This window comes from Lonchura striata, chromosome 29, assembly GCF_050655825.1.
Source record: "Lonchura striata isolate lonStrDom1 chromosome 29, ASM5065582v1, whole genome shotgun sequence".
Taxonomy (NCBI): domain Eukaryota; kingdom Metazoa; phylum Chordata; class Aves; order Passeriformes; family Estrildidae; genus Lonchura; species Lonchura striata.
The window spans coordinates 1,736,600-1,763,255 of record NC_140731.1 but is presented as its reverse complement, the minus strand read 5'-3'; the positions used below and the strand labels follow the sequence as shown (position 1 = coordinate 1,763,255).

The 26,656-nt window shown below is 59.0% G+C and overlaps 2 protein-coding genes across 9 annotated transcripts in view; both read right to left on the bottom strand.

Annotated features, from left to right (window-relative positions):
* LOC110480537 (cyclic AMP-dependent transcription factor ATF-7) overlaps positions 1–26,656 on the bottom strand; it is a 69,632-nt gene that overhangs the window by 31,494 nt on the left and 11,482 nt on the right. For all 5 annotated transcript variants that reach the window (XR_014950376.1, XR_014950377.1, XM_085562802.1 and 2 more), the window contains exon 2: positions 22,617–22,675. Coding sequence is in view for 3 of the 5 variants with exons in the window: in XM_085562802.1 (XP_085418928.1) it covers positions 22,617–22,664 (48 nt within the window). In the remaining 2 variants the exon portion in view is untranslated. The remainder of the gene's footprint in view (positions 1–22,616; positions 22,676–26,656) is intronic.
* LOC146765008 (uncharacterized) lies at positions 5,672–9,697 on the bottom strand. 4 transcript variants are annotated; one of them, XM_085562817.1, is made up of 3 exons: positions 8,859–9,697; positions 8,536–8,826; positions 5,672–8,376 (listed from the first exon to the last, which is right to left on the bottom strand). In XM_085562817.1, exons 1-3 carry the CDS (start codon positions 9,342–9,344, stop codon positions 8,188–8,190), a joined length of 966 nt encoding a protein of 321 aa, XP_085418943.1. In that variant the 5' UTR covers positions 9,345–9,697; the 3' UTR covers positions 5,672–8,187. The 4 variants fall into 4 exon arrangements, with proteins under 4 accessions (XP_085418943.1, XP_085418942.1, XP_085418941.1 ...); XM_085562816.1 differs by having other exon boundaries at positions 5,672–8,436; positions 8,859–9,695; XM_085562815.1 differs by having other exon boundaries at positions 5,672–8,436; positions 8,568–8,826; positions 8,859–9,693.

The following is a 26,656-nucleotide window of genomic DNA, read 5'->3' as shown; positions in this document are numbered from 1 at the left end:
TCCCACCAGCCCCAGCCCGGCCTCGCCAACGCCAGGTTTATTTTAATCTTTCATTTTCCTTCATTGCCGGATTTTTTTTTTTCCCCTAATTTTTTTTTTTTTCCCCGGCACTTTCCGTGCGTCGGGCGCGCGTTACAGCTCTATTTAACATCTTTATGTGGGCTCACAGCTCGGGAGCTCTCTCCTTCCCTGCGCAGAAATGCTCACAGACACAATATATCTTTCTGCACACATTTCCAAACGCCGAAAGCCAGAGGCTGAGTCTGGCACTTGGGCTCTAAATCATGTCATTTTACACAGAGAGGGGAAGCAGAGGGGGAGAGGAGGGGGGCAAGAGTAGGGAAAAAAATGGAATGAGTTAAAGCCACAGCGCTGCCTTTAATATTTAATCTCCTTCCATCAGCAGCTGACATACAGCAGGGTTATTTCAGCTGCTATTTTGCGGGTGTCGGAATTAAAAAGAAGATGTTGGCTGTAAAGTCTTTGGGGCGAGGGACAGGAGCGGGGCTGCCGGCCCGGCCCTCGGGGCTTTCCCGGGCTGGGGCTGCCTCCTGAAACCCCAAATTCGAAATTCGGTGTTTTCCCAGGCTGGGGCTGCCTCCTGAAACCCCAAATTATAAATTCGGTGTTTTCCCAGGCTGGGGCCACCTCCTGAAACCCCAAATTCGAAATTCGGTGTTTTCCCAGGCTGGGGCTGCCTCCTGAAACCCCAAATTCGAAATTCGGTGTTTTCCCAGGCTGGGGCCACCTCCTGAAACCCCAAATTCGAAATTCGGTGTTTTCCCAGGCTGGGGCTGCCTCCTGAAACCCCAAATTCGAAATTCGGTGTTTTCCCAGGCTGGGGCTGCCTCCTGAAACCCCAAATTCAAAATTCGGTGTTTTCCCAGGCTGGGGCCACCTCCCGAACCCCAAATTTGAAATTCGGTGTTTTCCCCACGCAGCACCAGGATCCGGGGCTGGGCTGGGCTGGACAGACCCGGGCAGACCCGGGCAGACCCGGACAGACCCGGACAGACCCGGGCAGACCCGGACAGACCCGGGCAGACCCGGACAGACCCGGGCAGACCCGGACAGACCCGGACAGACCCGGGCAGACCCGGACAGACCCGGGCTGGGCTGGACAGACCCGGGCAGACCCGGGCAGACCCGGGCAGACCCGGACAGACCCGGGCAGACCCGGACAGACCCGGACAGACCCGGGCAGACCCGGACAGACCCGGGCTGGGCTGGACAGACCCGGACAGACCCGGGCATACCCGGACAGACCCGGACAGACCCGGGCAGACCCGGACAGACCCGGGCAGACCCGGACAGACCCGGGCAGACCCGGACAGACCCGGACAGACCCGGACAGACCCGGACAGACCCGGGCAGACCCGGACAGACCCGGGCAGACCCGGACAGACCCGGACAGACCCGGGCAGACCCGGGCAGACCCGGGCAGACCCGGACAGACCCGGGCAGACCCGGACAGACCCGGGCAGACCCGGGCAGACCCGGGCAGACCCGGACAGACCCGGGCAGACCCGGACAGACCCGGACAGACCCAGGCAGACCCGGGCAGACCCGGACAGACCCGGACAGACCCGGGCGAGCCCGCGGCTGCCGCAGCGCTCTGGAGGCGCCGAGGCCGCGGGCGTTCTCTGCCCGACAGGCCGTGCCAGCTCCGGGATGAATGCTCTCGTCTCCAGCCCCTGCGATGGCACACGGCGCTGCCAGCTGCCGCCAGGCGCAGCGGGGCCGCGGCCGAGCCGGGCGGGACGGGATTTCTCCGCCCGTTTAACGAGCACAACACGAGCAACAAGGGCTCGCTTGGCTGCTCGGCGCTTTTCCTGCGTTTGGAGAGCCTGTGTTTGGTGCGGAGCTGCCGCAGCCCCCAGGATGGGGCCGCGTTTAACCGAGCCGGAATTCCCGGGGGAACGCCGGGCTGCGGCCGCGGCAGCACGGAGCACAGCCGGGAGGGCCCGCACCGCGGAATTAACGGAATTAATTAACGAGCTGTCAGCAGCGCGGGGAGGCTGAGCCCTGCTCCGGCCGTGACTCGGCACTGGAGCCGCCGAGCCCCCGGGGACACCGGCCCGCACACCCGGGACAGCGGGACGCGGGGCTCAGCAGAGGCTGCGCTGCGCAGGGAGCGGTGCGGGAGCTCCGGCAGCGCCCTCCAAAGCTGCGCCCTGTGCGGCCGCATTCCCAGGCTGCAGAATCGTGCCCGGCTCGTTCCCAGGCTGCAGAATCGTGCCCGGCTCCTTCCCAGGCTGCAGAATCGTGCCCGGCTCCTTCCCAGGCTGCAGAATCGTGCCCGGCTCGTTCCCGTTCCCCCGGCCGGCGCGGGGTGGCCCAGGCGGGGTCGGGGTGGCTGTCGGGTCGGGGACGCGGTGCCTGTCCCGGGTCAAAGCTGTGCTTTCCCCGCGGGCAGCGGGACCCGGTGGTTGTCCCGGGTCAAAGCTCTGCTGTGTCCCTGCGGGCAGCGGGACGTGGTGGCTGTCCCGGGTAAAAGCTCTGCTTTATCCCCACGGGCAGCGGGACCCGGTGCCTGTCCCGGGTCAAAGCTGTGCTGTGTCCCCGCGGGCAGCGGGACCCGGTGGCTGTCCCGGGTAAAAGCTGTGCTTTATCCCCACGGGCAGCGGGACCCGGTGGCTGTCCCGGGTAAAAGCTGTGCTGTCCCCACGGGCAGCGGGACCCGGTGCCTGTCCCGGGTAAAAGCTGTGCTGTCCCCACGGGCAGCGGGACCCGGTGCCTGTCCCGGGTAAAAGCTGTGCTGTGTCCCCGCGGGCAGCGGGACCCGGTGCCTGTCCCGGGTAAAAGCTGTGCTTTGTCCCCGCGGGCAGCGGGACCCGGTGCCTGTCCCGGGTAAAAGCTGTGCTTTGTCCCCGCGGGCAGCGGGACCCGGTGCCTGTCCCGGGTAAAAGCTGTGCTGTGTCCCCACGCGCAGCGGGACCCGGTGGCTGTCCCGGGTAAAAGCTGCGCTGTCCCCGCGGGCAGCGGGACCCGGTGCCTGTCCCGGGTAAAAGCTGTGCTGTGTCCCCACGCGCAGCGGGACCCGGTGGCTGTCCCGGGTAAAAGCTGCGCTGTCCCCGCGGGCAGCGGGACGTGGTGGCTGTCCCGGGTAAAAGCTGTGCTTTATCCCCACGGGCAGCAGGACCCAGTGGCTGTCCCGGGTAAAAGCTGTGCTGTCCCCGCGGGCAGCGGGACCCGGTGCCTGTCCCGGGTAAAAGCTGCGCTGTCCCCGCGGGCAGCGGGACCCGGTGCCTGTCCCGGGTGAGCGCTGTGGCCCCGGTGCTGGCTCGGGCCCGGCTCCATCTCCCCATCTCCCGTCTGAGCCGTGTGGGATAATCCCCCCGCGGCCGCACGGATTAATTCGCTAATGCGCCCCAAGTGCCCCGAGCCGCGGTGATTCACGGCTCCGGGGCCGCGGGGACCGCGGCGACCAGCGAGCCCCGCGGGCTCGGGAGGCGCTGCCGGGCTGCGGGGGCAGCCGCCGGCTCGCCGCAGCCAGCGCCGCTCGCACCGGCGGCGCCGTCTGTCCGTGCGCCTGTCCCGAGCTTGTCCCGGGTCAGCACCCGCGGGACACCGGAGATCTGCGGCCGGGGGCCCCCGGCAGAGCTCGGGGCCGCTCCCCCGGCGCCGGGGGAGGGACGGGAGCGGCTCCGCTGCCGGTCCTGCCGGGGCTGGAGGAGGAGGAGGAGGAGGGAGGTCTGCAAGGAGCAGCCCAGGAAGGAAACAGCAGCCCGGGAATGGCGCTGGGAGAGCTCCGTGCTCCACAACGCCGGGAAAACCGGAGGGGAGGATAGCCGGAGAGGTGACCCCGCTCCCCTGCCGGAGCCGCTGCACCGGGAGCGAGCCCCGGGAGGGAAAAGCCAATTCCCGGCGGCGCTCCAGAGCCCCGGGGAACGAGCCCGGGGCGCCGTCCCCCGGCCGCTGCCCCCAGCTAAAACTGCAGCGAGGTTTAAACCCTGAACGGGCGGGTTTGGCTCCGGCGACTGCAGGGACGCTGCGTCCCTGCCTTTCCCTTTAAAATGCTGCTCCGTGATTGATTCCGGCTCCTTCCTTGTGCGGGGAAAAAAATAAAAATGGGAGGAATAAGAATAATAATCAAACTCTGGGCAGCGCTGGGCGAGGAATCCCCGGCCCAGCAGCCCCACGGAACATTGTGCAAAGCACCAAAACTGGGATTTTTTCCCTTGTTTGCTCGGATAATTTTTTATTTTTGTAGGATGCTCCCCAAAGTTCCCTGCAATTTTACACAAAGAGCTAAGCGGGTTCTGGAGCCCACCCCATCCCACCGCGATCCTCCTTGGCCAGAAGGGCAGAGCGTTTAACTGGGAGTAGGTAAATAATTTAATTTACATTTCTATGGCTTCGCTTATCCCAGAGGGCTTCTCAGCACAGCCCCTCATGGAATGCAGGTGTTCGGGCACGGGAGGAAGCATCTGGCTCGGAACGTGAGGAGCCAAGGACGTCCGGGGCAAAATCCTCCACCAGCTCCGCAGCCCGCGGCCCTTTTTTCATTTTCCCCCGGAATTTCAGTGGAAATTTCAGGGAAAGCTCCCCGGGCAGAGCCGAACACCAGGGAGCGGAGCCGGGATAGGAACGCCAGGCACGGGGCGATCCCGTGGGATTCCCCCGCGTTGCGGGGCACCAAATCCAGGGAATCTCAGCGCCAAATCCAGGGAATCTCCCTGAGGAGGTCGGGGCTTTGGGAAGGAGCACCTGGGCGGGAGCAGCGCCGTGGTTTGCACATCTGGGCACAGCTGGGCACCCGGAGCGGAGCCCCAAAACCCCGCGGGATGGGGTTTTTGAACCCCAAAACCCCACGGGATGGGATTTTTGAACCCCAAAACCCCGCGGGATGGGGTTTTTGAACCCCAAAACCCTGTGGGATGTGGTTCTTGTACCCCCAAAACCCCCCGGGATGGGGTTTTTGAACCCCAAAACTCCACGAGATGTGGTTCTTGTACCCCCAAAACCCTGTGGGATGTGGTTCTTGTACCCCCAAAACCCCGCGGATGGGGTTTTTGTACCCCAAAACCCCGCGGATGGGGTTTTTGAACCCCAAAACCCCGCGGGATGGGGTTTTTGAACCCCAAAACCCCGCGGGATGTGATTCTTGTACCCCCAAAACCCCGCGGGATGTGGTTCTTGTACCCCCAAAACCCCGCGGATGTGGTTCTTGTACCCCCAAAACCCCGCGATCCCCGAGCCCCGCACGGCGGAGCGTTCTGAAATCCCGCTTAGCTCTGCATCCGAGCGCGGGTGATTAACAGCCGGGTGTTAATTACCGCTGCCACGGGAGGCAAGCCCGCGGTAATTACCGGGGTGAGCAGGGGCGGAGCGGCTCCGGAGCCGGCCCCGCATCCCCCGGGATCGCGCTCGGGATGTGAATCACGATCCCAGCCCCGAGTCCCGGCAGCGCCGCGGCCCCTCCGGGTGACCTTGGGCGAGTCGTCAATCCCCGGCGGGCCGCGCACGGCCCCGGGGCGGCGGGGCCCCGTTCCCGCGGGGCTCCGGGGCTCCGTTCCCGTGGGGCTCCGTTCCTGCGGGGCTCCGTTCCCGCGGGGCCCCGTTCCTGCGGGGCTCCGGGGCCCCGTTCTTGCGGGGCCGAGCGGCTCCGGGGCCGCGCACGGAACGAGCCCGGTAACAAAGGCACGCACAGCCCCTTCCCCTATTCAGCTACAGCCCCTTCCCCTATTCAGGCACAGCCCCTTCCCCAGTGCAGCTACAGCCCCTTCCCCAGTGCAGCTACAGCCTCTTCCCCAATGCAGCTACAGCCCCTTCCCCTATTCAGCTACAGCCCCTTCCCCTATTCAGCTACAGCCCCTTCCCCAATGCAGCTACAGCCCCTTCCCCAGTGCAGCTACAGCCCCTTCCCCACTGCAGCTACAGCCCCTTCCCCTATTCAGGCACAGCTCCTTCCCCTATTCAGCTACAGCCCCTTCCCCTATTCAGCTACAGCCCCTTCTCCTATTCAGGCACAGCCCCTTCCCCAGTGCAGGCACAGCCCCTTCCCCTATTCAGGCACAGCCCCTTCCCCTATTCAGCTACAGCCCCTTCCCCTATTCAGGCACAGCCCCTTCCCCAGGGCAGACCAAAGCAAACCCTAACCCAAACATTGGCTCCACAACCCCAAAACAAACCCTAACCCAAACGCCATGACCCTAAAATAAACCCTAAGCCAAACGTCAGCTCCAGACTCCAAAACAAATCCTAACCCAAACACCAGCTCCAGGCCCCAGAACAAGCCATAACCAAAACGCCAAAACAAGCCCTAACCCAAACATTGGCTCCACAACCCTAAAACAAACCCGAACCCAAATGCCACCCCAAAACAAATCCAAACCCAAACTCAGCTCCAGATTCCAAAACAAGCCCTAAACCACACCCCAAAACAAACCCTAAACCAAACCCCAAAAGAAGCCCTAAACCAAACCCCAAAACAAACCCTAAACCAAACCCCAAAACAAGCCCTAAACCAAACCCCAAAACAAGCCCTAAACCACACCCCAAAACAAACCCTAAACCAAACCCCAAAAGAAGCCCTAACCCAAACCCCAAAAGAAGCCCTAAACCAAACCCCAAAAGAAGCCCTAACCCAAACCCCAAAAGAAGCCCCAACCCAAACCTCAAAAGAAGCCCCAACCCAAACCCCAAAAGAAGCCCTAACCCAAACCCCAAAAGAAGCCCTAAGCCAAACCCCAAAAGAAGCCCTAAGCCAAATCCCAAAACAAACCCTAACCCAAACCCCAAAACAAACCCTAACCCAAACCCCAAAAGAAGCCCTAAGCCAAACTGGCTCCGAGGGGAGCCGGCTGTGCCCGTGCCGGGCTGGAAGCGCCGGCGTGGCTCAGCCTTGACCTTGGAACTCGGCACAATCACCCGCAGGATGCCACGGCCCCATTCAGCTTTTTAAGGCCCTGCAATGGTGATTTCCTTCAATTCAGCGCAGGATTGGGAATGTGCCCACCCATTCACGGAGTGGAGCCTCTGTGATGGCTTTATCGCCTGGAAAAGCGGTTTTTGTGTGGATTTATCTCCTGGGGAAGCTCCAGCAGCAGCAGCAGCTGCCTGGGAAGGGCAGCAGGTCAAACACAAAGAGAATTCGACTCACTCTGAGGTTTGGGGTTTGGGGTCTGTCCCCTGTGATTGTGGCACCCACGGATCCAGAGGTGCCTGGGGTTAAAAACAACCCGAAACCGGGCAGAGGGAATTCCTGAGGGGTGGGAGAGGGACAAAACAGGGAGGCAAACTGAGAGCCGGGGGTACTTTGGGAACCAGCTGCAGGAACCCCTGGGTCCGGCGCTGCCCAGGGAGCCGTGGGTGCTTCACCCCGAGGGTCCCAGGCCAGGCTGGGCCGGTGGAACCCGTCCCTGCAGCCCTCCCACCCTCCCAGTCCTTTCCCAGAGCTCCATTTCCCACCCTGCAGCTCCCTCCACCTTCCTCATCCCCCGGACCAAAGCACCAGGAATTTTCCATCCACACCGCCCTCGATCCCTGTATAAAAACCTCATTTTTGTGCCTCCCCACGCCTCTCCCGGGAGGTTTTGGCCCACCTGCAGCTCCCTTCCCTCCTCCCCTGCCCCTGCTCCCACATCCAGCCGCATTCCCGGCTCCTGCCTGCGCCGAGCCCCCAGCACTGCGGTAATTAAAGCTTTTAAAAAAGGAGAGCAGCAGCAGCAGCAGCAGCAGAAAAAAAGCGGCGTTTGCCTCTTTTTGCCTCTCGGAAGAGCCACCTGTTTTATCGGAACGGGGATTTATGGGCGCATTAACGCGGAGCTGCCGCTCCCACCCTGATGAGGTTCTCAGTGACCCTCTTCTCCCCGGAGATTTATGGTTTCTCCCAGCACACTGCCATGCCTGACTCCATCCTGCAGCTCCCGCTCCCTCTTTCTTCCCCCGACTTTCAGCTCGGTTTTCCCAGCCGGGGGTCAGCTTTTTGCGGCAGAGGTCCTTGCCTTTGTCCCGTTCCCCACGAGGGGATCGGGCTCGGGGAGCAAACACCGACACGATCCCGACAGTTCCCAGCAGCTCCCGGCTGCACTTGGCTCCCAAATCACGTCCCGGCCGCCCCAAACCTCCCACCTGCAGCCCCGGAGCAGACGCAGCCCCGAGGCGCCCGGAAAACCTTGCCAGCAGCTTCCCCCACAGCCACGGCGAGTGCTGGCGCAGCCGAGTGGAAACACAAAGCCAAGGTCACCAAAGCCCATCCTTGAGGAGTCTGAGCCGCTCCTCCTGCCCACGCTGGGCTGCAGGCAGCGAAACCTGATGGGAGCACTGGGATTGTGAAACCTGACTGGGAGCACTGGGATTGAGCAGTGAAACCTGATGGGAGCACTGGGATTGTGAAACCTGACTGGGAGCACTGGGATTGTGCAGTGAAACCTGATGGGAGCACTGGGATTGTGAAACCTGACTGGGAGCACTGGGATTGAGCAGTGAAACCTGATGGGAGCACTGGGATTGGGATTGTGCAGTAAAACCTGACTGGGAGCACTGGGATTGTGAAACCTGACTGGGAGCACTGGGATTGTGCAGTGAAACCCGATGGGAGCACTGGGATTGTGCAGCGAAACCTGATGGGAGCACTGGGATTGTGAAACCTGACTGGGAGCACTGGGATTGAGCAGTGAAACCCGATGGGAGCACTGGGATTGTGCAGTAAAACCCGATGGGAGCACTGGGATTGAGCAGTGAAACCTGATGGGAGCACTGGGATTGTGCAGTGAAACCTGATGGGAGCACTGGGATTGAGCAGTGAAACCCAATGGGAGCACTGGGATTGGGATTGTGCAGTAAAACCTGACTGGGAGCACTGGGATTGTGCAGCGAAACCTGATGGGAGCACTGGGATTGTGCAGTGAAACCTGATGGGAGCACTGGGATTGTGAAACCCGATGGGAGCACTGGGATTGAGCAGTGAAACCTGATGGGAGCACTGGGATTGGGATTCTGCAGTAAAACCTGATGGGAGCACTGGGTTTCTTCAGTGAAACCTGATGGGAGCACTGGGATTGAGCAGCAAAACCTGATGGGAGCACTGGGATTGGGATTGTGCAGTAAAACCTGATGGGAGCACTGGGATTCTTCAGTGAAACCTGACTGGGAGCACTGGGATTGTGCAATAAAACCTGATGGGAGCACGCAGAGATGAGCCCCGGGCACTGCAGGGCACCAGGAAGGGCTCGTTCCCGAATTCCCAGCACTGCAGGGCACAGGGAATGGCTCGTTCCCGAATTCCCAGCACTGCAGGGCACAGGGAATGGCTCGTTCCCGAATTCCCAGCACTGCAGGGCACAGGGAATGGCTCGTTCCCGAATTCCCAGCACTGCAGGGCACAGGGAATGGTTCATTCCTGAATTCCCAGCACTGCAGGGCACAGGGAATGGCTCATTCCCGAATTCCCAGCACTGCAGGGCACCAGGAAGGGCTCATTCCTGAATTCCCGTCACTGCAGGGCACAGGGAATGGCTCATTCCCAAATTCCCAGCACTTTGGGGCACCGGATCACCTCCGGGTGGCTCTGCAGGTGCCAGGAGCCCGCGGCAGCAGCAGGGCAGGGCCGGAGCCCCACAACAAAAGGGGAAGGGGAGGGAAAATCCATCACGGAGCCACCACACCGGAGCAGCCACCACCTTGGGGTGCAGCCACCACCTTGGGGTGCAGCCACCCCAGCACCCCGGTGGCTCCCGGGGTCGCCCAGCCCCACTCTCTGGAGCTTTGTTCTCCAAACCAGAGCTTTGATCCACAGTTCTGCCCCCGCCTCCTCTGCAGCCAGTGCTGAGGGGCTTCCAGCAGCCGGCGGCGACGCTCTGAGCTCCCGGTGGCCACCGAGCCCTCCCTGCCCCACAGAAATTCCATCACAACATCCCCGAGACAGCCACAGCCACCAAACCCTCCCTGCCCCACAGAAATTCCATCACAACATCCCTGAGGAAGCCACAGCCACCAAACCCTCCCTGCCACAGAAATTCCAACAACATCCCTGAGGAAGCCACAGCCACCAAACCCTCCCTGCCCCACAGAAATTCCATCACAACATCCCCGAGACAGCCACAGCCACCAAACCCTCCCTGCCACAGAAATTCCACCACAACACCCCTGAGACAGCCACAGCCACCAAACCCTCCCTGCCCCACAGAAATTCCATCACAACATCCCCGAGACAGCCACAGCCACCAAACCCTCCCTGCCCCACAGAAATTCCAACAACATCCCTGAGGAAGCCACAGCTACCAAACCCTCCCTGCCAGAGAAATTCCCATCACAACATCCCCGAGACAGCCACAGCCACCGAGCCCTCCCTGCCCCACAGAAATTCCAACAACATCCCCGAGACAGCCACAGCCACCAAACCCTCCCTGCCCCACAGAAATTCCAACATCCCTGAGGAAGCCACAGCCACCAAACCCTCCCTGCCCCACAGAAATTCCACCACAACACCCCCGAGACAGCCACAGCCACCAAACCCTCCCTGCCCCACAGAAATTCCAACATCCCTGAGGAAGCCACAGCCACCAAACCCTCCCTGCCCCACAGAAATTCCACCACAAAACCCCCAAAACAGCCACAGCCACCAAACCCTCCCTGCCCCACAGAAATTCCACCACAACACCCCCGAGACAGCCACAGCCACCAAACCCTCCCTGCCCCACAGAAATTCCAACATCCCTGAGGAAGCCACAGCCACCGAGCCCTCCCTGCCCCAGAAATTCCAACATCCCTGAGACAGCCACCAAACCCTCCCTGCCCCACAGAAATTCCAACAACATCCCTGAGGAAGCCACAGCTACCAAACCCTCCCTGCCAGAGAAATTCCCATCACAACATCCCCGAGACAGCCACAGCCACCAAACCCTCCCTGCCCCACAGAAATTCCAACAACATCCCCGAGACAGCCACAGCCACCAAACCCTCCCTGCCCCACAGAAATTCCAACATCCCTGAGGAAGCCACAGCCACCAAACCCTCCCTGCCCCACAGAAATTCCAACATCCCTGAGGAAGCCACAGCCACCAAACCCTCCCTGCCCCACAGAAATTCCAACATCCCTGAGGAAGCCACAGCCACCAAACCCTCCCTGCCCCACAGAAATTCCACCACAACACCCCCAAAACAGCCACAGCCACCAAACCCTCCCTGCCCCACAGAAATTCCACCACAAAACCCCCAAAACAGCCACAGCCACCAAACCCTCCCTGCCCCACAGAAATTCCACCACAACACCCCCGAGACAGCCGATCCCCTCCGCGGCTGCCCCCGGCTCGCAGCCCCTCGTGCGCTGCCGCAGAGCCCCCCCAGCCCAGCCCAGCCCCTCTCGCACAAATCTTTAAATCTTTATTGTCTGCATCTCTATTCCCTGCGGGAATTTTAGGACTTTAATGCTTTTATTGTTTTAATCCGGCGTATTATAAAGAAAAAACCACTTGCGCACAACAGCTGGGCCGAGCGCAGGAAGCCGCGGCGCTTAAGCAGGTGTTAAACTCGCGCTGCGGCTCCGGGATTTGGGATTTAGGATTTAGGATTTAGGATTGAGGGAGGTTCGAGAGAGGGGGGAGCCTCTCCCAGCCCGGTTTGGGTTTTAGAACGGGGAGGCTGGAGCTTGGCCTGGGCTCTGCTCTTTGGAAAAACCCCAAATGTGGTTTTTTTGTCTCTGCTGAGCCCCTCCGTGCCCAGCCCTTTGTGCAGGAGGACACGGAGCCAGCCCGGAGCGCCCACCCCGCTCCTCCCGGCACTTCCAGCCCCCTTTGCGGCCCCAAAACCCTTTTATGGACCCTGAACCTCCTTTACCGACCCCAAACCCCCTTTATGGACCCCAAATTTCCTTTACCGACCCCAAACCGCCTTTATGGACCCCAAATTTCCTTTACTGACCCCAAACCCCCTTTATGGACCCTGAACCTCCTTTACAGACCCCAAACCCCCTTTATGGACCCCGAAACGTCTCTATGGACCCCAAATTTCCTTTACCGAACCCAAACCCCCTTTATGGACCCCGAACCCCCTTTATGGACCCCAAATTTCCTTTACTGACCCCGAACCCCCTTTATGGACCCCAAATTTCCTTTACCGACCCCAAACCCCCTTTATGGACCCCAAATTTCCTTTACCGACCCCAAACCGCCTTTATGGACCCCAAATTTCCTTTACTGACCCCAAACCCCCTTTACTGGCCCCGAACCCCCTTTATGGACCCCGAGAAAGGCTCTCACACAAAGCACGGACAAACTGAGGGGGGAAAACGTCAGAACAAAAAGAAAAAACCCACCAACGGAAGTAACAAAACCCGTCCGAGTGAAAATCGCGCGTATTCCTCTAAAAGAGGAATCCCAGGTGGTTTTCACCCCGCTCCCCACAGCTCTGGGCCCTGGCGCTCAGGACACGCTGCGTCCTGTTTGCCCGCGCTCCAGTGCTCCCAGTGCTCCCAGTATGTGTTCCCAGTGCTCCCAGTGTTCCCAGTGCTCCCAGTATTCCCAGTATGTGTTCCCAGTGCTCCCAGTGCTCCCAGTGTTCCCAGTGTTCCCAGTATGTGCTCCCAGTGCTCCCAGTGCTCCCAGTGCTCCCAGTGCTCCCAGTGCTCCCAGTATTCCCAGTGTTCCCAGTGCTCCCAGTATTCCCAGTGCTCCCAGTATTCCCAGTATTCCCAGTGCTCCCAGTGTGTGTTCCCAGTGTTCCCAGTATTCCCAGTATTCCCAGTGCTCCCAGTGCTCCCAGTGTTCCCAGTGCTCCCAGTGTTCCCAGTGTTCCCAGTATTCCCAGTGCTCCCAGTGCTCCCAGTGCTCCCAGTATTCCCAGTGTTCCCAGTGCTCCCAGTGCTCCCAGTGCTCCCAGTGTTCCCAGTATGTGTTCCCACTGCTCCCAGTGTTCCCAGTATGTGTTCCCAGTGTTCCCAGTGTTCGCAGTGCTCCCAGTGCTCCCAGTATGTGTTCCCAGTGTTCCCAGTATGTGTTCCCACTGCTCCCAGTGTTCCCAGTATGTGTTCCCAGTGTTCCCAGTGTTCGCAGTGCTCCCAGTGTTCCCAGTATGTGTTCCCAGTGTTCCCAGTATGTGTTCCCACTGCTCCCAGTGTTCCCAGTATGTGCTCCCAGTGTTCCCAGTATGTGTTCCCAGTGCTCCCAGTATGTGCTCCCAGTGCTCCCAGTGCTGCCGCTGCCGGAGCCGCATGGATCCCGCGGCTGCCGCAGAGGGGCGGAGCGGGCTCGGCAGCCAACAAAGCATCCTTGGGAGAAAAAGGGCGGATTTGGGGCTGGGAGGGGCGGGGGGCGGCTCGGGAGCCAAACCGCGATTTTTGGGGTTGAAATGAATCCGGGGCACAGGGAAAGCCCCCGGGCCCAGCCCGGCCCAGCGGGGAAGGGATGGAGCCCTCCTCCAGCCCGGGGGCTGGCAGCGGTGAGCCGACAGCTTGGCTGGCCTTTGGACAGAAGTTTAGGGAAAATCCTGCGAGCTCGGGCTCCTTTTGGAGGGCTGGATAAATCCTTTTCCCTGCCAGCGCCGTCCCTGCTGCGGCGCTGCTGCTGGGGCAGCCGTGCTGCTGATAACGAGCTCTTTGTCAGAGCTGCTGCTCCGAGCAAGAAGTGATTTGTTCTCACAGTAAAATAAAAAGGATTTACAGTTGTCTCAGGCAGGGAGCGAGCCAGGCTCCGAAACCGAACAGCCTTGACTTCCAAATGCTGGGTTTAACACCGGGAAATATTGCACTTGCCAGGAAAACACCCGGAGCTGCTCGGGGGGGAGGAAAGCTCCGACCCCGCGGTCTGGCAGCACTCTGACACCCCTCCCTCCCTGGCCAAGGGGGTCCCCACAGCCCCAGCCCCATTCCCGAGGGATTTAGGGATGAAAACCACGCGGGTTTTGCAGCTCCCGAGAGAAACCCAGCCCAGGCCCAGCTCTGAGCGGGGCTCAGGCTCCAGCTTTGGCTCACAGCTGCTTTCTGCTCCTCCCTTGGGCCCACGAGCACCAGAAATGCCCAAACCCGGCTCAGCCTGAGCCTGGCTCAGCCCAAACCCGGCTCAGCCTGAGCCCGGCTCAGCCCAAACCCGGCTCAGCCCAAACCCGGCTCAGCCCAAACCCAGCTCAGCCCAAACCCGGCTCAGCCTGAGCCTGGCTCAGCCCAAACCCGGCTCAGCCCAAACCCAGCTCAGCCCAAACCCGGCTCAGCCCAAACCCGGCTCAGCCCAAACCCGGCTCAGCCTGAGCCTGGCTCAGCCCAAACCCGGCTCAGCCTGAGCCCGGCTCAGCCCAAACCCGGCTCAGCCCTAACCCGGCTCAGCCCAAACCCGGCTCAGCCCTAACCCGGCTCAGCCCAAACCCGGCTCAGCCCTAACCCGGCTCAGCCCAAACCCGGCTCAGCCCAAACCCGGCTCAGCCCAAACCCGGCTCAGCCCAAACCCAGCTCAGCCCAAACCCGGCTCAGCCCAAACCCGGCTCAGCCCAAACCCGGCTCAGCCCAAACCCGGCTCAGCCTGAGCCCGGCTCAGCCCAAACCCGGCTCAGCCCAAACCCAGCTCGGCCCAAACCCGGCTCAGCCCAAACCCGGCTCAGCCTGAGCCTGGCTCAGCCCAAACCTGGCTCAGCCCAAACCCAGCTCGGCCCAAACCCAGCTCAGCCTGAGCCTGGCTCAGCCCAAACCCAGCTCAGCCTGAGCCTGGCTCAGCCCAAACCCAGCTCGGCCCAAACCCAGCTCAGCCTGAGCCTGGCTCAGCCTGAGCCTGGCTCAGCCCAAACCCGGCTCAGCCCGAACCCAGCTCAGCCCAAACCCGGCTCAGCCCAAACCCGGCTCAGCCCAAACCCAGCTCAGCCCCAGCCCGGCTCAGCCTGAGCCCGGCTCAGCCCCAGCCCGGCTCAGAAGAGAGGAGCCCTCCCTGACCGTGTTCCCAAAAAAGAGGAGCCCTCCCTGATTGTATTCCCAAAAATGAGGAGCCCTCCCTGATTGTGCTCCCAAAAAAGAGGAGCCCTCCCTGACCGTGTTCCCAAAAAAGAGGAGCCCTCCCTGACTGTATTCCCAAAAAAGAGAAGCCCTCCCCGATTGTATTCCCAAACAAGAGGAGCCCTCCCCGATTGTATTCCCAAAAAAGAGGAGCCCTCCCTGACCGTGTTCCCAAAAAAGAGGAGCCCTCCCTGACTGTATTCCCAAAAAAGAGGAGCCCTCCCCGATTGTATTCCCAAAAAAGAGGAGCCCTCCCTGATTGTATTCCCAAAAAAGAGGAGCCCTCCCTCCTCCTTCCCTGCTGCTGCTGCTGCTGCTGCAGAGTGGAGACCAAGCCTGGAATTTGGGACAATTCAGCTGCACAGCCCCACTGCCCAGCCGGAATTCGGGACCTGTCCAGCCCGTGTCCAGCCAGAATTTGGGACCTGCCCAGCCCCTGTGTCCAGCCAGAATTTGGGATCTGTCCATCCCCTCTGCCCAGGAAATTCGGGACCTGCCCAGCCCCAGTGTCCAGCCTCTCTGTCCATCCCCTCTGCCCAGCCGGAATTCGGAACCTGCCCAGCCCGTGTCCGGCCAGAATTTGGGATCTGTCCAGCCCCCGTGTCCAGCCGGAATTCGGGACCTGCCCAGCCCCAGTGTCCAGCCTCTCTGCCCAGCCCGTGTCCGGCCAGAATTTGGGATCTGTCCAGCCCCTGTGTCCAGCCAGAATTCGGGACCTGTCCAGCCCCTCTGCCCAGGAAATTCGGGACCTGCCCAGCCCCAGTGTCCAGCCTCTCTGCCCAGCCCGTGTCCAGCCAGAATTCGGGACCTGTCCAGCCTGTGTCCAGCCAGAATTTGGGATCTGTCCAGCCCCACTGCCCATCCCCACTGCCCAGCCGAAATTCGGGATCTGTCCAGCCCCTGTGTCCAGCCAGAATTTGGGATCTGTCCATCCCCTCTGCCCAGGAAATTCGGGACCTGCCCAGCCTGTGTCCAGCCAGAATTTGGGATCTGTCCAGCCCGTGTCCAGCCAGAATTCGGGACCTGTCCATCCCCTCTGCCCAGGAAATTCGGGACCTGCCCAGCCCCAGGCTCCGGCTCCGTGGGGCAGCCGGGGCCGTGCCCCACACGCGCTCCCGCCGCAGAGCCCTTCCAAGAACTGCCAAGGAATCCCAGCCAGAGCAATGATAAAGGTTTTAACTTACAGGAAATGCTGCTATTAAATAATATTTAAGTCTTAATTATATTTTAAACCAGCCATTTTGGAAAAAAAGAAGTTCTATTACGGCGCTTTTGTAGTTAAAGGTCTGTCAACATTTCCATTTTAAACCTTCATTTCTAGGGGGTTTATAATTTGGCCATAAAAATTCATTCTAGGCTGGAACTTGGCAAACAGGGGCTCAGCCTAGGAGCAATATTTTTTATTATCCAATTTGGTTTAAATTGGTTTGGCCGTTTTTAAGTTATAGGAGTGTAAAAAATAAACGTTTACTGGTTTCAGATGCCTTCTCAAGCTTATTATTATTCAAAATTAGCCTTCCCCCTGCCCACCTCCAAAAGCACCTCGGCAGCGCTGGGGGAGCCGCCGGCGCTGCTGACGGCGCAGGAGCTGCGGCCCAAACGCAGCCCGTGCCTCCTCCGGCTGCCCGCAGCTCCTGCAGCTGCTGCTGCAGCTCCTGCAGCCACCACTGCAGCTCCTGCAGCTGCTGCTGCAGCTCCTGAAGCCACCACTGCAGCTCCTGCAGCTCCTGCAACCACCACTGCAGCTCCTGCAGCTGCCACTGCAGCTCCTGCAGCTCCTGCAGCCGCCACTGCAGCTCCTGCAGCTCCTGCAGCCACCCGTGCAGCTCCTGCAGCTGCCACCACTGCAGCTCCTGCCACCACTGCAGCTCCTGCAGCTCCTGGGGGAACTGGTCCCTTGCTGGCCGTGGGGTGAAGCTGGACCAGGAACAGGCACAGCTCAGGAACCCCAAACTGGGAACCCCAAACTGGAAACCTCAAACTGGGGATCCCAAACTGGGGATCCCAAACTGGGAACCCAAACTGGGGATCCCAAACTGGGAACCTCAAACTGGGGATCACAAACTGGGAACCTCAAACTGGAAACCTCAAACTGGGGATCCCAAACTGGGATCCCAAACTGGAAACCTCAAACTGGGGATCCCAAACTGGGAACCCAAACTGGGGATCCCAAACTGGGAACCCCAAACCGGCTCAGTCCCAAACCAGCTCAGTCCCAAACCCCAAACCAGCTCAAACCCCAAACCGGCTCAGTCCCAAACCAGCTCAAACCCCAAACCAGCTCAAACCCCAAACCAGCTCAGTCCCAAACCAGCTCAAACCCCAAACCAGCTCAAACCCCAAACCAGCTCAGTCCCAAACCAGCTCAAACCCCAAACCAGCTCAGTCCCAAACCAGCTCAGTCCCAAACCAGCTCAGTCCCAAAGCAGCTCAAACCCCAAACCACCTCAAACCCCAACCCAGCTGAGCCCCAAGCCACCCCGGCCCCGGCAGGAGCTGCGTGGGCCCCTCCGTTTCGGGAGCCCAGATTTAGGGCTGATGGCCACGGCAGCAGACTGTTCAGAGCCATAAACCGCTCCTGAGCCTGGCTAATGCCAGGTGATGCTCAGGCACCACGCCATAAACATTATTTCTATTCTATGACAAGATAAGAGGATACAATAAACCAGCGAGGAGAGAGAGAGGGGAGAAAAAAGAAATCATTTTTTGGCCTCGTGAAAAGTTCTGGGCTCGGCGTTTCCTGCACAAAGCAGCGGCTCCCAGCAAGGGTTTAGGGGGAATAAATTGGGAAATTAAGGGGGGGTTTAAAAGGCAAACGATTGTCTGAGGAAATGGCCTGGATAACTGGAGCTCTGGAATTAGGGCCGCAGGGATGATTTGTGTGCCCTGCAAAGGGAAACGCTGCGGAGGGAGGGCTGGGAAGCCGTGCTCCCTGCTCAGGGTGTTCAGTATATTCAGGATATTCAACTTATTCAATGTATTCCGAATATTCAATATATTCTGTATGTTCAATATCCTCCCAAATCTCCCAAACCTGAACTAATTAATGAGGTGGGGCTGTCCCACTGCAACATCTCCCAGTTCAACCAGCAGTGCCCAATCTCCCCCAAACCTGAAGGTTTAATTCCCAAATCTCCCCCAAACCTGAAGGTTTAATTCCCAAATCTCCCCAAATCTGAATGTTTAATTCCCCAATCTCCCCCAAATCTGAACATTTAATTCCCTAATGAACAAGTTGGAGCTGCCTCACTGCCCAAAGCTGGGGAACACCCAGAATGGCTGGAACTGAGATTTGAGTGACAGCAGCACCCAGCATTCAGAGATTTGGGTGACAGCAGCACCCAGCACCCAGAATTCACACATTTGGGTGACAGCAGCACCCGGAATTCACACATTTGGGTGACAGCAGCACCCAGCATTCAGAGATTTGGGTGACAGCAGCACCCAGCACCCAGAATTCACAGATTTGAGTGACAGCAGCACCCGGAATTCAGAGATTTGGGTGACAGCAGCACCCAGCATTCAGAGATTTGGGTGACAGCAGCACCCGGCATTCAGAGATTTGGGTGACAGCAGCACCCAGAATTCACAGATTTGGGTGACAGCAGCACCCAGCACCCAGCATTCAGAGATTTGGGTGACAGCAGCACCCAGCATTCACAGATTCGGGTGACAGCAGCACCCGGAATTCACAGATTTGGGTGACAGCAGCACCCAGCATTCACAGATTTGGGTGACAGCAGCACCCAGCATTCACAGATTTGGGTGACAGCAGCACCCGGCATTCACAGATTTGGGTGACAGCAGCACCCGGCATTCACAGATTTGGGTGACAGCAGCACCCAGCATTCAGAGATTTGGGTGACAGCAGCACCCGGCATTCACAGATTTGGGTGACAGCAGCACCCAGCATTCAGAGATTTGGGTGACAGCAGCACCCGGAATTCACAGATTCGGGTGACAGCAGCACCCAGCACCCAGAATTCACAGATTTGGGTGACAGCAGCACCCAGCATTCACAGATTTGGGTGACAGCAGCACCCGGATGGATTCCAGCCGGAGCTCCTGGCTCCAGGAGCCCCCCTGCCTCCCAGAACGGGACCCCGGCTCCCCGCTGCCCTGGAACACTCGGGGCTGGGAGGGAATTTGGGAATTCTCCACCTGTCCCCTCGGGGTGGGAGGCAGCTGTGCCAGCCCGGCCCGGGGCCGGGGGAATCCCAAAATATCCCCCGGCAGCCCTGGCAACCCCAAACATGTTTACAGCCCCTGCCCCCCGAGAGATTTCGGGGCCCTCCTCGCTGCCCTCAGCCTCTCTTCCTGCATGGAACAGGAAAAGAGCGGAAAAGGAGGGAAAAGAGGGAAAAGGGAGGGAAAAAGGGAGGAAAAGGGGGAGAAAAGGAGGGGAAATGGGGGAAAAGAGGAGGAAAACGGGAGGAAAAGAGGAGGAAAAAGGGGGAAAAGGGGGGAAAAGGAGGAAAAGAGGAAAAAAGGAGGAAAAAGGGGAGGAAAAGGGGAGGAAAAGAGGAAAAAGGGGGGAAAAGGGGTGGAGAAGGGGAAAAGGGGTGGAGAAGGGGAAAAGGGGTGGAAAGGAGGAAAATGGGAGGGGAAGAGGAAGAAAAAAGGACAGAAAAAGGGTTTGGGGCATAAAAGATGGGCTACAGAGGGAAGGAAGCAGCTGCTGGGGCAAATCAAAAAGTCACCCCAGGACATTCCCCCGTGCCAGCCCTGCTGGCCCTGCCCTGGATCCCCCATCCCATCCTATCCTATCCCTGGATCCCCATTCTGGATCCCATCCTGGATCCCATCCCATCCCGGATCCCAGCCCTGGATCCCATCCCATCCCGGATCCCAGCCCTGCCCTGCTCTGAAGGACGTTCTGGGAGAAGCAGGCACGAGGTCAGGCTGGATCCCCATGAATCACCCGCTCGGAATTACCAGGATTCCAGCATTTCCATATTAACATGAGGAATTGTCGGAATTACCCATAAGCAGCAGGCTGGAACAGCCAGAGGAGGAAGCAGCCACCTTTATATGTCATTTGTGGGAGATTGTGGGAGATTAAATTTAAATACATTGTTGTTTGCCTTAATTGCTTGTTTGAAGCCGATTTTAGGGCTGTGTGATTGAAGGGCTCACTCCATTAAGTGCTCAAACACAGCTAATACATTTTATAAATGGCCTGCACAATTTCACAGGCAAAGAAGTTTCAGATAAAAAGCAGCCTCCCAAAAAAAGAGAAAAAAAAAAAAAAAAAGAGAAAAAAAATGAAAAAAAAAAAGAAAAGGCACAAGGAGGAAATTCACCTGCAGGAGGGGAGGGGAAGGATCTGGGTGAGGCTCGTGTCACAATGACCAGAAAGCTGGGAAACCCTAAATATGTGTTTTTAATTCAGCAGCAATTCCATCATCCCCCAGAGTCCAGCAGATCCCACTAAACCAGCAGCAATTCCATCATCCCCCAGAGTCCAGCAGATCCCACTAAACCAGCAGCAATTCCATCATCCCCCAGTTCCTCCCAGTACCAAGGGCCAGGGAGCCCCCGAGCTCAGCTTTGGGACGGCGCCGATTTCCCAGGAAAGGGAAGGAAAATGGGCGGGAGCAGATTTTCCCAGGAAAGGGAAGGAAAAAGGACGGGAGGGTGAGGCTGGAGGAGGATGAGCCTCCCTCTCCCCCATCCCAGGAAGCCCCGCAGCCCTCCAGGCAGGAGGAATTCCCGCGGGGCACGGGAAGAAGCCCATCCCAAAATAGCATTTTGGGGCGCATCTCCCGGCACCTGCCGCATTCCCAGCTGCTCCAGAGGAGGAACTCGGGAGCAGGACGGGGGCACGGCCCAGGGGAGGCCGTGGAGCAGGAGCCAGCCCGGCCCGGGAGGCTCTGCCGGGAGCCGGGAGCTCACGGCCGGGGGCTGCTCTCCCCCTGGAGCCCCTGGAACGGCGGCTCGGAGCGTCCCGGCTCCGGGATCAACCGGCTCCAGCCCCGTTACACCAAAATCCCATTAACCCCAGAGCCAAAGGAGCCAGAATCCCATTAACCCCAAAGCCAAAACAGCAAAATCCCATTAACCGCAGAGCCAAAGGAGCCAGAACCCCATTAACCCCAGAGCCAAAGGAGCCAGAATCCCATTAACCCCAAAGCCAAAACAGCAAAATCCCATTAACCCCAGAGCCAAAGGAGCCAGAATCCCATTAACCCCAAAGCCAAAACAGCCAAAATCCCATTAACCCCAGAGCCAAAGGAGCCAGAACCCCATTAACCCCAGAGCCAAAGGAGCCAGAATCCCATTAACCCCAAAGCCAAAACAGCAAAATCCCATTAACCCCAGAGCCAAAGGAGCCAGAATCCCATTAACCCCAAAGCCAAAACAGCAAAATCCCATTAACCCCAAGGCCAAAACAGCCAAAATCCCATTAACCCCAGAGCCAAAACAGCAAAATCCCATTAACCCCAAAGCCAAAACAGCAAAATCCCATTAACCCCAAGGCCAAAACAGGCAAAATCCCATTAACCCCAAAGCCAAAACAGCCAAAATCCCATTAACCCCAGAGCCAAAACAGCAAAATCCCATTAACCCCAAGGCCAAAACAGCAAAATCCCATTAACCCCAAGGCCAAAACAGCAAAATCCCATTAACCCCAAGGCCAAAACAGGCAAAATCCCATTAACCCCAAAGCCAAAACAGGCAAAATCCCATTAACCCCAAAGCCAAAACAGCCAAAATCCCATTAACCCCAGAGCCAAAACAGCAAAATCCCATTAACCCCAAGGCCAAAACAGCAAAATCCCATTAACCCCAAAGCCAAAACAGCAAAATCCCATTAACCCCAAGGCCAAAACAGCCAAAATCCCATTAACCCCAGAGCCAAAACAGCAAAATCCCATTAACCCCAAAGCCAAAACAGCAAAATCCCATTAACCCCAAGGCCAAAACAGGCAAAATCCCATTAACCTCAAAGCCAAAACAGCAAAATCCCATTAACCCCAAGGCCAAAACAGCAAAATCCCATTAACCCCAAGGCCAAAACAGCAAAATCCCATTAACCCCAAGGCCAAAACAGCAAAATCCCATTAACCCCAAGGCCAAAACAGGCAAAATCCCATTAACCTCAAAGCCAAAACAGCAAAATCCCATTAACCCCAAGGCCAAAACAGCAAAATCCCATTAACCCCAAGGCCAAAACAGCAAAATCCCATTAACCCCAAGGCCAAAACAGGCAAAATCCCATTAACCCCAAAGCCAAAACAGGCAAAATCCCATTAACCCCAAGGCCAAAACAGCCAAAATCCCATTAACCCCAGAGCCAAAACAGCAAAATCCCATTAACCCCAAGGCCAAAACAGCCAAAGTCTAGCAGACCCAGAGCAATCCAGCTCCAGCAGACCCCAGCCCAGCAGACCCAGCCCCAGCAGGCCCCAAAGATGACCAGACCCAAACGCAGCAGACCCCAAAGATGACCAGACCCCAAAGATGACCAGACCCCAGCCCAGCAGACCCCAACCCCAGCAGACCCCAAAGATGACCAGACCCCAAAGATGACCAGACCCCAACCCCAGCAGACCCCAACCCCAGCAGACCCCAAAGATGACCAGACCCCAGCCCCAGCAGACCCCAAAGATGACCAGACCCCAAAGATGACCAGACCCCAACCCCAGCAGACCCCAGCCCAGCTGGCCCCGGTGGCGCCGAGCCCCGCCGGCCGTACCTGTCCGCAGCCCGGGGCGCCGCACACGAAGGGCCTGTCGTCCCCCATCCTGCAGCAGCCTGGGGAGCAGAGAAGGGAGAGAAATCCTTAAACAGCCCCAAAACCCCCCAGGCACCAGCGGGAGCTGCCCCTCTGCCGGGACGGCGTTGATGGGACGGGAATTGTCCCGGTTTAGGGTCTGGGGTGGGTTTCACAGCCGGGAAGGTGTGGGAGCTTCCCTGGGCTCCAGCATGGCCCAGAGGTGTCCTGCAGCTCGGTGTCACCTCCTGCAAGGCGTCACCTCAGCCCTGCTCAGGGTTTTCGGGGTCAGGAACACGCTGAGACCCGCGGGGATGCTCAGAGCCAGCCCTGGAGCAGCCCAGGAATCCCCCCCGCACAAACAAACCCGCAGGGACCGGGGCAATCCACGGAAAACAAAGTGCGAGCGAGCAGCCATCAAATAAATCCACGGCCCCTCTCTGCACCGGTTATATTTTCAATGGGAGAGAACTAAAATTTGTCATTTAATTAATTAAGGGATTATAGGAGTGGTGCTCCGTTTTACAAGGCAATAATCGGGCTCCCCAGTGGGTAAACTACAAGGCTGATGGCAGGGGCAGTTTATCACGGATTACAGCCAAGGATAACAAAACACTCACTCCTATTATGCTACAAGTGAAGCTGCTCTCATTAATAAAAAATAAGAGTAAATAAAGCAAAACCCTCCCCACCCCAGCCTCAAACTGGAGAAGCGGCGGTTCCCCCACGCACTGGAATTTGTGTTTTCACAGGGGGTTCACAGAGCTGTGCCAGAGCAGTGCTGAGCTGGGGGCTGCTCGGGGGCTGCCAGCGCCAGGCTGGGCTGGGCCGGGCTGGGCCAGGCTGGGCTGGGCTGGGCCAGGCTGGGATGCCAGCAGGGACCAGGCTGGGCCGGGCTGGGCCAGGCTGGGATGCCAGCAGGGACCAGGCTGGGCCGGGCTGGGCCAGGCTGGGATGCCAGCAGGGACCAGGCTGGGCCGGGCTGGGCTGGGATGCCAGCAGGGACCAGGCTGGGCCAGGAACCTCTGCACGCTCGCTGGGTATTTTTGGGAGCTCCAGGAATGCAGCAGGGGCAGCGGCAGGAGCCTCTGCTCCCCGGGAGAGGAATCGATGAGCTGCTCAGAATGAACGGAATTGGTGATTTTCTGCTGTGGGAGGTGAATTCCTGCCCCCAGCCACGGCAGCAAGACCCCAGGGCTGACAGGAGAGGAGCTGGGATCCCACAGAGAAAGAGAGGAGCTGGGATCCCACAGAGAAAGGAGCTGGGATCCCACAAAGAGAGGAGCTGGGATCCCACAAAGAGAGGAGCTGGGATCCCACAGAGAAAGAGAGGAGCTGGGATCCCACAGAGAGAGGAGCTGGGATCCCACAGAGGAAGAGAGGAGCTGGGATCCCACAGAGAAAGAGAGGAGCTGGGATCCCACAGAGAGAGGAGCTGGGATCCCACAAAGAGAGGAGCTGTGACCCCACAAAGAGAGGAGCTGGGATCCCACAGAGAGAGGAGCTGGGATCCCACAAAGAGAGGAGCTGGGATCCCACAAAGAGAGGAGCTGGGATCCCACAGAGAAAGAGAGGAGCTGGGATCCCATAGAGAGGAGCTGGGATCCCACAGAGAGAGGAACTGGGATCCCACAGAGAAAGAGAGGAGGTGGGATCCCACAGAGAAAGGAGCTGGGATCCCACAGAGAGAGGAACTGGGATCCCACAGAGAAAGAGAGGAGCTGGGATCCCACAGAGAAAGGAGCTGGGATCCCACAAAGAGAGGAGCTGGGATTCCACAAAGAGAGGAGCTGGGATCCCACAGAGAAAGAGAGGAGCTGGGATTCCACAGAGAAAGAGAGGAGCTGGGATCCCACAAAGCAGGAGGCAGAGAGCCCCTGCGCTGACACCGGGCAGTGACACCGGGCAGGGACACCGGGCAGGGACAGCGGGCTGGCCCTGTCCCTGTGCCCGCAGTGACACCGGGCAGTGACACCGGGCTGTGACACCGGGCAGGGACACCGGGCAGGGACACCGGGCTGGGACACCGGGCAGTGACACCGGGTAGGGACACCGGGCTGGGACACCGGGTAGGGACACCGGGCTGGGACACCGGGCAGGGACACCGGGCTGGCCCTGTCCCTGTGCCCACAGTGACACCGGGCAGGGACACCGGGCTGGGACACCGGGCTGGCCCTGCAGGGCCACCTCTCCCGGGTGACACTTCCCCGCCGCGATGGACGCAGCACGCTGGACACGGCCGGAGGGAGGAAAGGCACACACGGATTGTTCTGGGCAGCTCCGGGGGGATTTTCACCCTCCCTGCTGAGCCACACCGTCCCCGGGCTGGCTGTGCCCCGCAGGACGGGCTGCGGGGTGGCACGGGGCACACCCAGCCTGGCCTGCCCTCGCACATCCTGGGGCAAGCACGTCTCTCTCCCTCTCAAGATTATAGAGGTGCACAGAGAGAAATGAAAGAGAAAACCATTTCTACTCCTTGTTTTTCCTATGTGAAATGTGTTTGGAGAATTGTTTACCTGGGGTGATTGCTTGATTGGATTCTGGTGAGGGTTGTTTGAGCTGATGGCCAATCCAACCCAACCCAATCCAACCCACCTGGGGCTGGGCTCTCAGAGAGGGTCACCAGTTGTGTTAGAGAAAGTAGAATGTAGTTTTAGTATCCTCCTTTTATACAGTATGTTACCGTATTTTAGTTACAATAAAGAAAGAATTCAGCCTTCTGAACCGAGTCAGACGTCGTCGTCTCTGCCCATTGGGTTCCCCTGCATTCACAATGACGTCCCGGCACCGGGAAGCTCCACGGGCAGCTCAGAGAAGGAGCCGGGGCCGGGAGCGCCGGGATTTGGCAATCCCGGTCTCTGGTGCCCTGCCAGAGCCAGGAGTGAGCGGCTGCTCCCGCAGCTGCACGCGCTGGGGACTCTGCAGCGCCGCAGGTCCCCGTGGAACACGGCAGGGAACAGCAGAGCTTCACCTTGCCTTTTCCGGGGGAGCCGCCCGCACCTCGGCCCGCTGGACCCGGGCACGGAGCTGGGAACGCTCGAAAAATAAGGTTCCATGGTTGTCCTGGCACGGGAGCCCGCCGCAGGAGCGCTGCTGCTGCATCTGGGCACCGCAGGACGGGCAGGAGCGCACTGGAATGCACTGGGAATTGTGCTGGGAATGCACTGGGGATGTACTGGGAACTGCACTGGGGATGTACTGGGAATTGTGCTGGGAATACACTGGGAATGCACTGGGAATTGTGCTGGGAATGCACTGGGGATGTACTGGGAATGCACTAGGAATTGTGCTGGGAATGCACTGGGGATGTACTGGGAATGCACTGGGAATTGTGCTGGGAATGCACTGGAATGCACTGGGAATTGTGCTGGGAATGCACTGGGGATGTACTGGGAATGCACTGGGAATTGTGCTGGGAATGCACTGGAATGCACTGGGAATGCACTGGGAATTGTGCTGGGAATACACTGGGAATGCACTGGGAATGCACTGGGAATTGTGCTGGGAATACACTGGGAATGCACTGGGAATGCACTGGGAATGCACTGGGAATTGTCCTGGGAATGCACTGGGGATGCACTGGGAATGTACTGGGAATTGTGCTGGGAATGCACTGGGAATGTACTGGGAATTGTGCTGGGAATGCACTGGGAACTGCACTGGGAATGCACTGGGAACTGCACTGGGAACAGCACTGGGAATTGCACTGGGAATACACTGGGAATGTACTGGGAACTGCACTAGGAATGCTGCAGGCCCTAAGAAACACTGGTGGGGGTGTGCAGACACTGTTCTGTGCCAGCTGGGATCCCTCTCCAGGACAGATCCCTTTTCCAGCTGGGATCAGTCTCCAGGACAGATCCCTCTCCAGCTGGGATCCCTCTCCAGGACAGATCCCTTTTCCAGCAGGGATCCCTTTTCCAGCAGGGATCCCTCTCCACCTGGGATCCCTTTTCCAGCAGGGATCCCTCTCCAGCAGCACCCCCACAGCTCTGGGTTATGCCTGTAAACCACGAGGACAA

What these genes read in the sequence shown, in the direction of transcription:
- LOC146765008 (XM_085562815.1), bottom strand. Translation starts at nt 9,344, where the DNA reads ATGAACCATTCCCTGTGCCCTGCAGTGCTGGGAATTCGGGAACGAGCC. An exon ending in AATCCCAGTGCTCCCATCAG is followed by an intron (nt 8,827 to 8,858) that starts GTTTCACTGCAC and finishes TGCTCCCATCAG; the next exon opens with GTTTCGCTGCACAATCCCAG. An exon ending in AATCCCAGTGCTCCCATCAG is followed by an intron (nt 8,437 to 8,567) that starts GTTTCGCTGCAC and finishes TGCTCCCATCAG; the next exon opens with GTTTCACTGCTCAATCCCAG.